This window comes from Micropterus salmoides, unplaced genomic scaffold (assembly GCF_014851395.1).
Source record: "Micropterus salmoides isolate LMB-PRFRI ecotype aquatic unplaced genomic scaffold, ASM1485139v1 Ms_hic_scaffold_21, whole genome shotgun sequence".
NCBI lineage: Eukaryota > Metazoa > Chordata > Actinopteri > Centrarchiformes > Centrarchidae > Micropterus > Micropterus salmoides.
Window position 1 is genome coordinate 26,675,683 of NW_024041262.1, and position 13,825 is coordinate 26,689,507.

General features: G+C 43.9%; 1 protein-coding gene across 1 annotated transcript; it reads left to right on the top strand.

Annotated features, from left to right (window-relative positions):
- The first annotated feature begins 605 nt into the window (after positions 1-605).
- Positions 606-3,788, top strand: LOC119916617 (transcriptional coactivator YAP1-like). Its single transcript, XM_038736676.1, has 2 exons — positions 606-737; positions 2,163-3,788. Exons 1-2 carry the CDS (start codon positions 646-648, stop codon positions 2,317-2,319), a joined length of 249 nt encoding a protein of 82 aa, XP_038592604.1. The 5' UTR covers positions 606-645; the 3' UTR covers positions 2,320-3,788.
- Positions 3,789-13,825: the final 10,037 nt, after the last annotated feature.

Here is a 13,825-nt window from a genome sequence, read left to right on the forward strand (position 1 = left end):
AGCGTCTGACTTCCTGTTGACAGTACAGGAGACAAGACGAGGTTCATAAACAGTGACAGAGGACTGAGTCTGAAGCGCAGGAACAGAGAACGATGCATTATCAGAAGAGCATGAAAACCGAAGCCACGTCCAATCATAGTTAATGGCAGCTCTGCAGCTCTCCATCGAGACATTGATTCAATAGTAAAGCTCCATTAGCAGCTCGAAACGCTAAACTGCCACATGTACAGCTCTTGTGAACATCATCCTGCTGAAAGTGTGTGTAAGCTCATCCATTTAAAACAATAACCTGGTACAGCCCAGATCCTGGACCATCAGTGTGACCAGTGTCCAGCGTTCCGCACTCAACCTTGTAACGTTATGAGTGTACCGTGTGTACTCGTAGCGCGCTGTATTTTGCCATACCAGTCAGTGTGAACGCACATAACACTCAAAGAGTGGAGAGAGAGTTTGAGACACTGTACAGTGGAAAACGACTCTCGGAGGGCAGGTGCAGCGATTCTTATCATACTGGAGCTTCTCAGGGACAACAGGCTGGATGGAAACTTGATATTTGTGAGCGGTGATCTCTTGGCCTGATTATGTCTCAGACCAGGAAAGGGAAAGCTGCACGTGATCTAAGCTGACTGAACAAACATTCACTGAATGGTTGATGGCTTTTTATCCCCCCTCCCTGCAGGTCTTCCTTATGGCTGGGAGGAGGCGTACACTGCAGACGGAGTGAAATACTACATCAAGTAAGAAGGATCAGACTTCATACATCCCACTCAGGATCATGGATAGATGACCTGTTAGAGGGCCCTGAGGCCGAACTTTACACCCGTGTAAGATACTGACTGGATAAATGACATGTCTTGAAAATAGCAGATCAGCTGTACAGATGAGTGCAACACACCCCACTGCAGTTATTTCTTACAGTATATCATTTATTTAATTATTATTAAATAATGGATATACATTTAAATACATATACAGTGGATGGGTTACATCGAAGTTCCTTGTCTTATACGGACGTTAAAGTGTACCTTGTGCGTCAAATACCGACGCTTTGTCAGGTTTTCTCAAAGCGTTGGTATTTGATGCCCTGAGATAAGAACGGGTTTGAACAGACGTGCATCCTTCTCACTTGATATATTTTATGGTAATGTAAGCTAAAAACAAATATCTGTAGGCTATTAAAGTTATGTTGTGTGTGGATGCATCATATTGTGTTTACACTTAAAATCTGAACACAGATTCTGGTCAGGCAGATCACATCATATTTACACTTTACATTAACATGCATTTTTCCTTATCTGGATAAAGTATCGGGATATAGATTTTAATATCAGGTGTAAATAGGGCAAACGGTCTCCACCAACTGCTAAATGTGCCACTATGTTCAGCAGCTGCTCTCTGACTGAGTCTGTCTGCTGTTTAAGTTTTAAAGTTTTTCTGTTATCTGTTGGTTTCACAATCTGACAGTTAAAGACAAGAGCAGCCTGAACAACAATGTAAAAAGTTAAACAGAGAGACCTGAATGCCTTCTGTAACCAACAAATAGTCCGGAAGGCAGCAAGTATCTGAGCCTCTCAGGTTCTGGCAGGTTAATTCTCTCTGTTGCCTTCAGGGTGTGCAAGACGAACCGCCACTCCAAATCTTTTATCCCTTTGGCGATCCGTTCTTAAACTCCCTGTAGGGTTCTTTGGGGTTTTAAATGTGCACATACTGGTTGCTTGTATGTTGTGAAGGTTGTGTGCATATTTGTGTTATGTACTGTTGCAAACATGCTGCTCTTAACTAATTGCTCCTAGTGGGATTAATAAAGTTGATTGAATTGAATTGATGCTGAGCAGCTCGCGTACGGCGGCATCTATGCATGCGGAGATCCATTTCAGGGGAAAATGTAGTACTTTGATGGCACAAATTATTATTTTAAGACAACAAATTAGGTAGATTCAGGCGGTGAGTGCTAAATTCAGGGAATCATTTGTTTTAAAAATCTTGTTTCATAAGACCTGTGTAGACTTTTCTTTGTAGAACTGAAAGCATGAGAGCGGTCAGGCTTGAAAAGAGAGCTGAGTTTCCAGAGAAATGCCTGATGAGGCAGTAGGAGTCAAGAAAACGTCTGTTTGCTGAAGGATCACAACCAGCATGGTTTTTTTGTCTCTTATCTGTGACAGCCACATGACCCAGACAACATCATGGAGCCTCCCTGAGACCAGCAGCAGCAGCGCCTCGGGTCCTCCTCCACCTCCAGAGACGTCAGAGCTGGAGGGAGAGCGAGATGGGGAGGTCACAGACCGGAGGCCCAGCCCCTCCATAGAGACAGAGATGTAAAAACCTGCAGCAGACTCTCCTCTGGTCCCCATGTTTGCAGCAGCAGGAGGTTTTTATCTGGCTTCCCTTTGCCGTGATAAAAAAAACACTCCTATTAAAGTAAATTAAAGGCTAATATTGTTAAACCTGGGACCTGTTTTCACATATGTTGGTTGAAATAACTAGTAGGTACAAAAGGTGTAGAATCCGTGCGGTAGATGATTCAGCCGGCAGCTTACATATTCCTTTGCAGCGATTGCACCCGTCAAAACGGCGTCCACAGAAAGTGCTTCTTTTGCCGGTGACAACATCATGGAAAGGATCCCCACGAGGGACTCCTGGTGACACCATTTGTTTTTAATAAAAAACTAATGTCTCGCTCAAGGACAATTATCGCTTTGAAATCTCGTGAGAGGGGAGTTGTTGCAGGAAGACGCCGGTGGAAACAAGGGACACAAGATTTTAAGACATCCACTGCACAGATTCCAAAACCTTTTGTACCTATTAGTCATATCCACATCAAAATATGTGAAAATAGGTTTAAACATACAGAAATCACCCTTTAATGCATTAAAAAGTTTAACCTCTGCTGGGCCCGCGTGTGCTGTTTGGTCAAGCTTCTTTCAAACCCACACCTTTATTTTAAAGGAATAGTTTAGCGAAATACACTTTTTTGCTTTCTTGCCAAGAGTTAGATGAGAAGATTGCTGGCATATGATGAACCTAGCTTTCCAGCCTGTTTTTACGAGATTACAGCTCCGACTTGGCTGGTTCCTGCCTGCATTTTAACAATATTTACACCCTTGAACACAATTAACATCATCTTGCTGTTAATAAAACTGAAAAAAGTACTGTGGTGAGTGAACCTAAAGGTTTTACAGACTTTACCGAGTCAAAATGGCTGCTAGGGCTAACCGATATACTGTGCATTACCTGTGCTAATCGCTAATGCTAATCTCTAGCGTGACTTTAAACACATGCCAGCCCACCTGTACATTCAAATTCCCACTGTAGCCGACCCCAGGCCAATAAACTCTTAAGATGTGTCTGTGTCACCACAGCCATTTGGCAGGTTAAATGACCGAGATATAAAATGTTAAATGTGTTAAATAGTGAGTCTTAATGCTAAGCTAAGCTAGTTGCATATTTACTGTAAAGACATGAGAGTGGCATCAGCCTTTTATCAAACTGTTCCTTAAAATTCTACAGGAGATCTCAAAGTAATAAATATGTCAACAAACTAAAGTCTGGGTAGACTGTGTCTAAAATGATGCACAAGATATTTAGAAAATGTCCAGGAATATGTGTCACTGTTGGACAGTGTGTTTGGTTTTATTTTAATAATCTTGAGGGGACATTTAGTGGGAGAAACATCAGATGTATAAATTAGGATTTACTGGAGAGTCTCTCCAGGTATGTATCTGTAAAGCTTCAGTCCAAAGTGTTAAAAAGACATAATCTGTTTCAGAATAAATTAATGCTGTAACTCATCAGTGACTCAGTCTCACTTTGTGGAGCTTTTCCCCTTAATGTCTGCTGGATGTTACACATGTTTTTCTTCCTGGTTCCTGACCTGTTGTGCTCATAGAGGGCTGAAAAACAACTGAGCCAAGACATTTGTAGGCAGGATTTAAGGATGGGTTCGTATTTTCTTTCTTTCTTTACATAACAAGCAATTCATTTCACAACTGATCAATCAGGGGATTCTCTCAAGTAAATCTGCTTAAAACCTTTTGTGTTGGGTTCAACTTTGGTGAACTGCCATGTGAATAGCTCAGCAAGTAGTCACTATGTCACCAGGACTCTAGCACCACCTAAGGACACACAGATGAACTTTGTAGTAACACATATTTCATGAAGATGCGATGACCTGGTAATAGCTATATATAAACTTTGACATAGATCAACAAGTATTTTCCAACTCAGCAAAACTGTATTCACCGTGGTGTAAGATCAGAAATCACTTCATCCGTCCTTTTTATTAGACGTTACAGAATACCTTTATCAAATGCAGCCATTTCATAAACCTGAGAGGAGGAAGATATCTTGAGGACTCTCTGGGACTTTCTGTTGCATTCAGGCCTGTCTCTTTCATTGTCTGTCTTCAGCTCCCAACCTCCACTCACTCAGCCGACAGCCTTGCAGGCTGGTAAGCAGAATCGTCGGTATGTTTTTATTCCCAGCGACAGGAAGGCTTTCTCAGTTGATGAAGCTATTCTGAGAAGGTCTACATTCCTGCCTCTGAATTGTTCTCCAGGCCCACAATGGAGCCTGAAGTTTGCTGCTACAAGCTTGTCCAAACTAACAAGACGCTTTTTTCATCTCTGCAGCAGCTCAAGGGTAGAAGAGCTGAGAGGAAACAGGTGCAAATCAACACGTTGGCGTTCCCAGATGAGAAAAAGATGACTGAGGAGGTTCTCTATAGTTTTAAGTTGTTTATTTAACAGCACACGAAAACAGAAGTTTTATAATCGAGATACAAGTTGTATAAAACTAAAGCATAAGTCTAGGTTTATGCTCAGAGAGTGGCGGTTCCGGGGACTTGGGATCTCGCAGAATCTCATGTGATCAAACGTGACTTCAGAAATCCAGCTGCACTGAACGAGTTCTGGTTCACCTGCAAAATGTCACTCAAAGAGACATGAAACAAATGCTCCTGCGCCCACAACCTTCTTTCCCCCAAATATCACACGTTTTTATTTAATTATTTTCTTTAAGAACTTCCTACTGACTGACCACAACTCTTTGCCTGGCAGCACGTGTCCAATCATCCCCCGTCTGCTGTTACCTCCATCATGGCTACGGGCAAGTTTGTCAGGAGATTGTTGGGATGCATGTGATCACTTTTTACTCAGGAAATGAAGACTGAATAAAACATGTGTGATGATGATTTGATGAAGGAGCGTGCCCTCAGAAGTCTCTGTGTACCGCGTACTGCTGTTATTATTGGACTGTGACGTGTTACCCTGTCCAGCAGTGGTACATAACACGTCACGGAGGTAGATCGATACACAGATCTTTCTTTCCTTCCGATGTTGGATTTTAAACCAATTCTTCTCTGTTTTGTTCCCTTTGCAGACGAAAATAACAAAATAAAAGTCTTAAATAATAAGATTATTCCACTGTTCAGCCTCGGGTGAGGAAGTCATTGTGGGAATTATTATTTGAGCTTTTGCGTGTGCTTTTGGAGTGTGTGAATGTGTGTGTGTTGGTGTGTGAGGTTAGGTAGTATTTATAGTGTGTGTGCGAGGGCTGGAAGTGGAAGGGTCGAGCCAATGTTCTTCCTGCCTGGGGTTCCAAGTATTGATTTCCTTTCTTGCTAGCAAGTGCAGCTATAAATATCTGCCGCGCCTGGAAACACTAATGATGTAACACACAACAAACACACACTCATTAACACCTAAACAGACCTTTATGCAGGAGCACGTTTACTGGTGTGTTGTAGTTTCTACTATTTGGCTCATTTCGGTTTTTTGAATGCTGTTCCATTTCTGTTGATCAAGGATATCTTTATTGTCCCAGAAGGGCGATTTGTTGCACAGACAGCAGTCAACACAAAACCAGTCACAACTCACAAACAAGCAATATAAAAATAGGCAAAATAAATACACTAATGTTAAAAGGCCACAGTTAAAGTAAAGTGCTGAGCAATGATTAAAAAATGGAATTGTTACGCACAAAATTGAGTAATGAATTCTAAAGTAGCGTGTTGCTGACTTTTAATTTAAATGTACTGCTATATACACAGAAGTGCAATAACATGTGGTTTGCAAACACTTTTTCCAAGCAGTATTCCTTTTACACAGCAGCAATAAAATATTTTTGTAAATCTCAACTTAAACATTAATGTAATCGAATCAAATATTAAACCAAAGCTATTTGCCACCGGCAGGGCGTTATTTTATGAGCAAGCACAGTGTTAAAGTAGTTTTATTTTTAAAGTCTAACTGGACGTTGCATATTTATTATTGCCAACGTGAAATGTGCAATAACAATGCTAAAGGCGTTAAAAGAGTTCCAACGGGTCTTGACCAAGCCTCTAATGTCCGCCATATATGACAAACAGTCAAATGTGTTGTCTTGGGAGTCAATGGCAATCGACCTATCCTGTGGTTTGAGGATGTGATCATTAGATCGTCTGTTTGTGCACACATGCAGGTCCTGCCCTTTGCTTGTGTCTGAACAGTTTACAACCAAATCAGCGGAGAAGTTACGCAACCTGCAAAGCCTCTTTGCCTTGATTCAACCTGGAGAATTCAAAGGTCACAGACTGCATCAACAACGCCGTCAGGATTGGATTAGAAAGCTCCCCCCAAACACATCAGAGTTAGTCAGCGATTGGCCTGCTTAATAACATCCCTGATGAGTTAAACAGAAAACTCAAAATGACTCCAGTTCCACCTCTTTTATTTAAGCTCTTTGTGACCACAGATCTTATTAACTGTCTTGTTTTTTACAACTGAAAATAGGTCTTGGCTCGTCCACGTTAGGTCTTAAGAGGTACCAGGAGGTCAGCGCTCTGACTGAGCTCATTCAGGCCAGCTTAGGTTATGTAAATCATAATTTCAACCGTTTAATGGTATAAGACCAGTCCAGGCACACTGGGATTACATGACCACATTGTTGTTTAGAGTGTGCTATTAAAAAACTGACCCACAAAACAAGGGCTTTTGTGTAATTGAGCTTCTGAGGTATGGACGCACTAAATTACCTCCTCACCATTAATCCCATCGTTTTAGGAGGAAAATCCAATTTACTCTCCTGGAAGTTTCACTGTAGATTCTTTGTGGCTCGCAGACTTCGTCCAAATGACAACAAGAACAATTAGAACAATTAGGAACTATTTTAGATTCTTTGAAATCCATTCATAACAAAGACACATTTGAAAGAGGATGATGTCTATTGGCCAGATATTGGATGGATTATTATGAAATCAGTTTCAGATGGTCATGACCTCCACATGATAAATCCTAACAACTTTGGTAATCTTTTCATCTATCAAAAGGACCATTTGTCAATCGACATGAAAATTAAAAGAATTAACAATGAATTTCAATTGTTATTGACTTTGTCGTTACTTAGATGAAGCAAAACTATCTTGTCTTGTTTATGTCTGTCAATTCTGTGTGAAGAACAAACATGGAGATACAACAGAGACATCAAAGAGATGTGACGGATGGGGATGTGACGGAGACGTGACGGAGACGAGATACAAAAGTGATGGAGAAGTGACGAACACGTGACAGAGACGTGACAGAGACGAGATACAGATGTGATGGAGACGAGATACAGATGTGATGGAGACGAGATACAGACGTGATGGACACGTGACAGAGATGAAATAGAGATGTGATGGAGACGAGATAGAGACGTGATGGAGACGTGATGGAGATGAAATAGAGACGTGATGGAGACGAAATAGAGATGTGATGGAGACGTGACGGAGACGTGATGGAGACGTGATGGAGACGTGACAGAGACGAAATAGAGACGTGACAGAGAAGAAATAGAGACGTGATGGAGACGAGATAGAGACGTGACAGAGAAGAAATAGAGAAGTGATGGAGACGAGATACAGATGTGATGGAGAAGTGACGGAGACGTGATGGAGACGTGACAGAGATGAAATAGAGACGTGATGGAGACGAGATAGAGACGTGATGGAGACGTGATGGAGATGAAATAGAGACGTGATGGAGACGAAATAGAGACGTGATGGAGACGAGATAGAGACGTGATGGAGACGAAATAGAGACGTGATGGAGACGAGATAGAGACGTGATGGAGACGAAATAGAGATGTGATGGAGACGTGATGGAGACGAAATAGAGACGTGATGGAGACGAGAGAGACGTGATGGAGACGAAATAGAGATGTGATGGAGACGTGACGGAGACGAAATAGAGACGTGATGGAGACGAGATAGAGACGTGATGGAGACGTGATGGAGACGAAATAGAGATGTGATGGAGACGTGACAGAGACGAAATAGAGACGTGATGGAGAGGAGATAGAGACGTGATGTAGACGAGATAGAGACGTGATGGAGACGAAATAGAGACATGATGGAGACGAGTTAGAGACGTGATGGAGATGTGATGGAGACGAAATAGAGACGTGATGGAGACGAGATAGAGACGTGATGGAGACGAAATAGAGACGTGATGGAGACGAGATAAAGACGTGATGGAGATGTAATGGAGATGAAATAGAGACGTGATGGAGACGAAATAGAGACATGATGGAGACGAGATAGAGACGTGATGGAGACGAAATAGAGACGTGATGGAGACGAGATAAAGACGTGATGGAGATGTAATGGAGACGAAATAGAGACGTGATGGAGACGAAATAGAGACGTGATGGAGACGAAATAGAGATGTGATGGTGACGTGACAGAGACGAGATAGAGACATGATGGAGACGAGATAGAGACGTGATGGAGATGAAATAGAGACGTGATGGAGACGAGATAGAGACGTGATGGAGACGAAATAGAGACGTGATGGAGACGAGATAAAGACGTGATGGAGATGTAATGGAGATGAAATAGAGACGTGATGGAGACGAAATAGAGACGTGATGGAGACGAGATAGAGACGTTATGGAGACGAGATAAAGACGTGATGGAGATGTAATGGAGACGTGATGGAGACGAAATAGAGACGTGATGGAGACGAAATAGAGATGTGATGGTGACGTGACAGAGACGAGATAGAGACGTGATGGAGACGAGATAGAGACGCGATGGAGATGAAATAGAGACGTGATGGAGACGAAATAGAGACGTGATGGAGACGAAATAGAGACGTGATGGAGACGAGATAAAGACGTGATGGAGACGAGATAAAGACGTGATGGAGATGTAATGGTGAAGTAAAAAGTACAATATCTCCCTCTGAGATGTGGTGGAGTAGAAGTAGAAAGTGTCATGAAAAGAAAATACTCTAGTAAAGTACAAATACCTCTGACTGTCCACCACTAATGATAATGCTAATGATAAGTAATTATTGTGAGTGTATAGGTCGTTTGGGAGGGGGGTTCACTAATTGTCATAATTATTTTTGACAACCTGAGGTCAGCAGAATATTTACATCTTATCACCTTATAAAACTGATCGTGTTAGCAAACAGCTCATTTACATATTCAGCAGCCAGAAAGCATCATTATGATCTCATTGGTGTGTCCAACTGTCACTTTCTTCCCCAGAGAGTCTCTAACAATGAAGTTACAAAGAAACAAAACAAAAAGCGCCAACACTGATGAAGGGAGCAAAATATGTAGAATCTTTAATAAATGCAGATGTTTTTATCATTAATGTCCAGGGACAGACGCTTAACAACGCTCTCCAGGTGATTCAGATAGCAGATTAAAGGGATGAGTCACCGCTGAGTTTGGCCCGGTCACCGCTCTGAAGCAGCAGAGTCTAAGACCTGTCCTACTTTCCTTCTCACCATGGTCGCCACAACATTGCCGTGCTGTAGCAACCGCTGTTGCTAAGGAAGGTTTAATGAGAGCGAGACAGAGACAGGGATTTATCAAGTCTGCAGAGGAAGACTTCTCCATCCAGGGTTCAGCTGCTGTCTGTAAGAGTCACACAGGCCTGAAGGACGGGTCCACGTCTGCAGGTCTGAGTATAAAGGACAGGACACAGTCCACGTCTGCAGGTCTGAGCATAAAGGACAGGACACAGTCCACGTCTGCAGGTCTGAGCATAAAGGACAGGACACAGTCCATGTCTGCAGGTCTGAGCATAAAGGACAGGACACGGTCCATGTCTGCAGGTCTGAGCATAAAGGACAGGACACGGTCCCTGTCTGCAGGTCTGAGTATGAAGGACAGGACTCTGTCCCTGTCTGCAGGTCTGAGTATAAAGGACAGGACTCTGTCCCTGTTTGCAGGTCTGAGTATGAAGGACAGGACTCTGTCCCTGTCTGCAGGTCTGAGTATAGAGGACAGGACTCTGTCCCTGTTTGCAGGTCTGAGTATGAAGGACAGGACACGGTCCATGTCTGCAGGTCTGAGTATAAAGGACAGGACTCTGTCCCTGTTTGCAGGTCTGAGTATGAAGGACAGGACACAGTCCATGTCTGCAGGTCTGAGTATGAAGGACAGGACTCTGTCCCTGTCTGCAGGTCTGAGTATAAAGGACAGGACTCTGTCCCTGTTTGCAGGTCTGAGTATGAAGGACAGGACTCTGTCCCTGTCTGCAGGTCTGAGTATAAAGGACAGGACTCTGTCCCTGTTTGCAGGTCTGAGTATGAAGGACAGGACACGGTCCATGTCTGCAGGTCTGAGTATAAAGGACAGGACTCTGTCCCTGTTTGCAGGTCTGAGTATGAAGGACAGGACACAGTCCACGTCTGCAGGTCTGAGTATAAAGGACAGGACACTGTCCCTGTCTACAGGTCTGAGCATAAAGGACAGGACACAGTCCGCGTCTGCAGGTCTGAGCATAAAGGACAGGACACGGTCCAAGTATAAAGGACAGGACTTGGTCCATGTCTGCAGGTCTGAGCATAAAGGAAAGGACTCTGTCCCTGTCTGCATGTCTGAGTATGAAGGACAGGACACGATCTGTTTGTGCAGGTCTGAGCATAAAGGACAGGACTTGGTTCATGTCTGCATGTCTGAGCATAAAGGACAGGACACAGTCCACGTCTGCAGGTCTGAGCATAAAGGACAGGACTCGGTCCATGTCTGCAGGTCTGAGTATAATGGACAGGACATGGTCTGTTTGTGCAGGTCTGAGTATGAAGGACAGGACTCTGTCCCTGTCTGCAGGTCTGAGTATGAAGGACAGGACACAGTCTGTTTGTGCAGGTCTGAGCATAAAGGACAAGACTCGGTCCATGTCTGCAGGTCTGAGCATAAAGGACAGGACACGGTCCAAGTATAAAGGACAGGACACTGTCTATGTCTGCAGGTCTGAGCATAAAGGACAGGACACAGTCCACGTCTGCAGGTCTGAGTATAAAGGACAGGACACTGTCCCTGTCTGCAGGTCTGAGCATAAAGGACAGGACACAGTCCGCGTCTGCAGGTCTGAGTATAAAGGACAGGACACGGTCTGTTTGTGCAGGTCTGAGTATGAAGGACAGGACACAGTCCGCGTCTGCAGGTCTGAGCATAAAGGACAGGACACGGTCCAAGTATAAAGGAAAGGACACAGTCCATGTCTGCAGGTCTGAGCATAAAGGACAGGACACGGTCCAAGTATAAAGGAAAGGACTCTGTCCCTGTCTGCAGGTCTGAGTATGAAGGACAGGACACGGTCTGTTTGTGCAGGTCTGAGCATAAAGGACAGGACTCGGTCCATGTCTACAGGTCTGACCATAAAGGAAAGGACACAGTCCATGTCTGCAGGTCTGAGCATAAAGGACAGGACTCTGTCCCTGTCTGCAGATCTGAGTATGAAGGACAGGACACGGTCGGTGTACGCAGGTCTGAGTATAAAGGACAGGACTGTGTCCCTGTCTGCAGGTCTGAGTATAAAGGACAGGACTGTGTCACTGTCTGCAGGTCTGAGTATGAAGGACAGGACTCTGTCCACGTCTGCAGGTCTGAGCATGAAGGACAGGACTCTGTCCCTGTCTGCAGATCTGAGTATGAAGGACAGGACACGGTCTGTGTACGCAGGTCTGAGTATAAAGGACAGGACTGTGTCCCTGTCTGCAGGTCTGAGTATGAAGGACAGGACTCTGTCCCTGTCTGCAGGTCTGAGTATGAAGGACAGGACTCTGTCCCTGTCTGCAGGTCTGAGTATAAAGGACAGGACTCTGTCCCTGTTTGCAGGTCTGAGTATGAAGGACAGGACTCTGTCCCTGTCTGCAGGTCTGAGTATAAAGGACAGGACTCTGTCCCTGTTTGCAGGTCTGAGTATGAAGGACAGGACTCTGTCCCTGTCTGCAGGTCTGAGTATAAAGGACAGGACTCTGTCCCTGTTTGCAGGTCTGAGTATAAAGGACAGGACTCTGTCCATGTCTGCAGGTCTGAGTATAAAGGACAGGACTCTGTCCCTGTCTGCAGGTCTGAGTATAAAGGACAGGACACTTCCTCTCCTCTCTGGAACACATGAGGTTCAGTGTGTCCAGGCAGCAGGAGGTGGGGGGAGCAGGGGGAGCAGGGGGAGGAGAGAAGGAGACGCAGCCTCTCATTGGATAAAAGTAGGTCAAGCCCGCCCCCTCATGTGACCCAGCATTCCTCTCTGCATGCAGTGTGTGTGTGTGTGTGTGTGTGTGTGTGTGTGTGTGTGTGTGTGTGTGATCACCTAAAATAAAGCAGCTGTTAAAATCTGAAAGTCATGAATGGAGGTTTAAATTCATAGTCTGTTTGAAAACACTTGTCCCTCACTTGTAGTTCAAGGTGAGGTCAGGATGTGAACTAATCGTTTGAATGAATGAACCAGCACGTTTTGTGGATTACATTTTTAATTTAAAGCTACAAAAGAAAATAATCTTTTCTCCAGCATGAGAATGTAAAGCAGCTGTAGGCGGAGCCCCAGAATCTCGAGGAATTACGTCCAAATCTTTCATCACAGAAACCTGAATTTACACATTAACCTCAGTTTATAAGTCCATCCTTCTTTAACTTGAACCGGCCTGCAGGAGCCACAGACACCAGAGAGAGAGAGAATTTAAAAGTCATTATACAGAAGATTTGTCCGATTTCAATGTTCTTTCCTGATGGCGAGGTCAGAGGACACTGAGGACGAGTCATCTAATCTCTCAGTGGTTTTAAAGAGCCGGACAGAGTTCAGAGGGCACGCACGACTTCCTGTTTATACCTCGGTGCTGTCCGCATGTTTGTCAGCCGCTCATCATGCTGACATGAGTGTTTTGGGTTATAGTGGAGTTAAAGAAAACAGGTATTATCCAGCATGATGTCAGCACAGAGAGCAAACAACGAAAACATAAATAATAAAGAGTCCATCATCTGGGAAGATTCTCACTTATCCAAGAGCAACTCATTCTCATAGCGTCACATATGGTTCTGTCAAGACCCCCTGGCGTCACTTTTTAACACCTTGGCTACTCTTTAGCGTTTACTTTGCACACTCTGCGGTCAAGTTAGCAACAAGCAACGTCTGGTTAGACTTTCAAAATAAAACTAGTTGCTAAAGTTATAAAACGTAGCAGTTTGGTTTAGTTTAGGTTAAATTAACTATGTTACTTGTGTGATTTAAATTATGTAAGTTAAGTAACATTAGTAAAAGGAATCAGTGTTGAGTTTTTGTTTCACATGAGAAATGAACACTGGACTCCTGGGTGAAAGTCTGGTTTCCGGCCCATCCCTCCCCTCCACCTCCTTACTTGGTCTTTTTTTAATTTATAGTAGAAGTTCAGTAGTATCGTTGAATAATGGCACTAAATGGTGTCCACGTGCGTTGGTACCAGATGCTGAAGGGCGTAACAAAGTGTAGCTGTTTGACCTCTGGGAATGAGAACGGGCTGGACAGCTTGGTCGAAGATACTCGAAGGCGTTTCGAGGTGAAATAGCTGGGACTCCCTGCTACAAGACGTCCAGT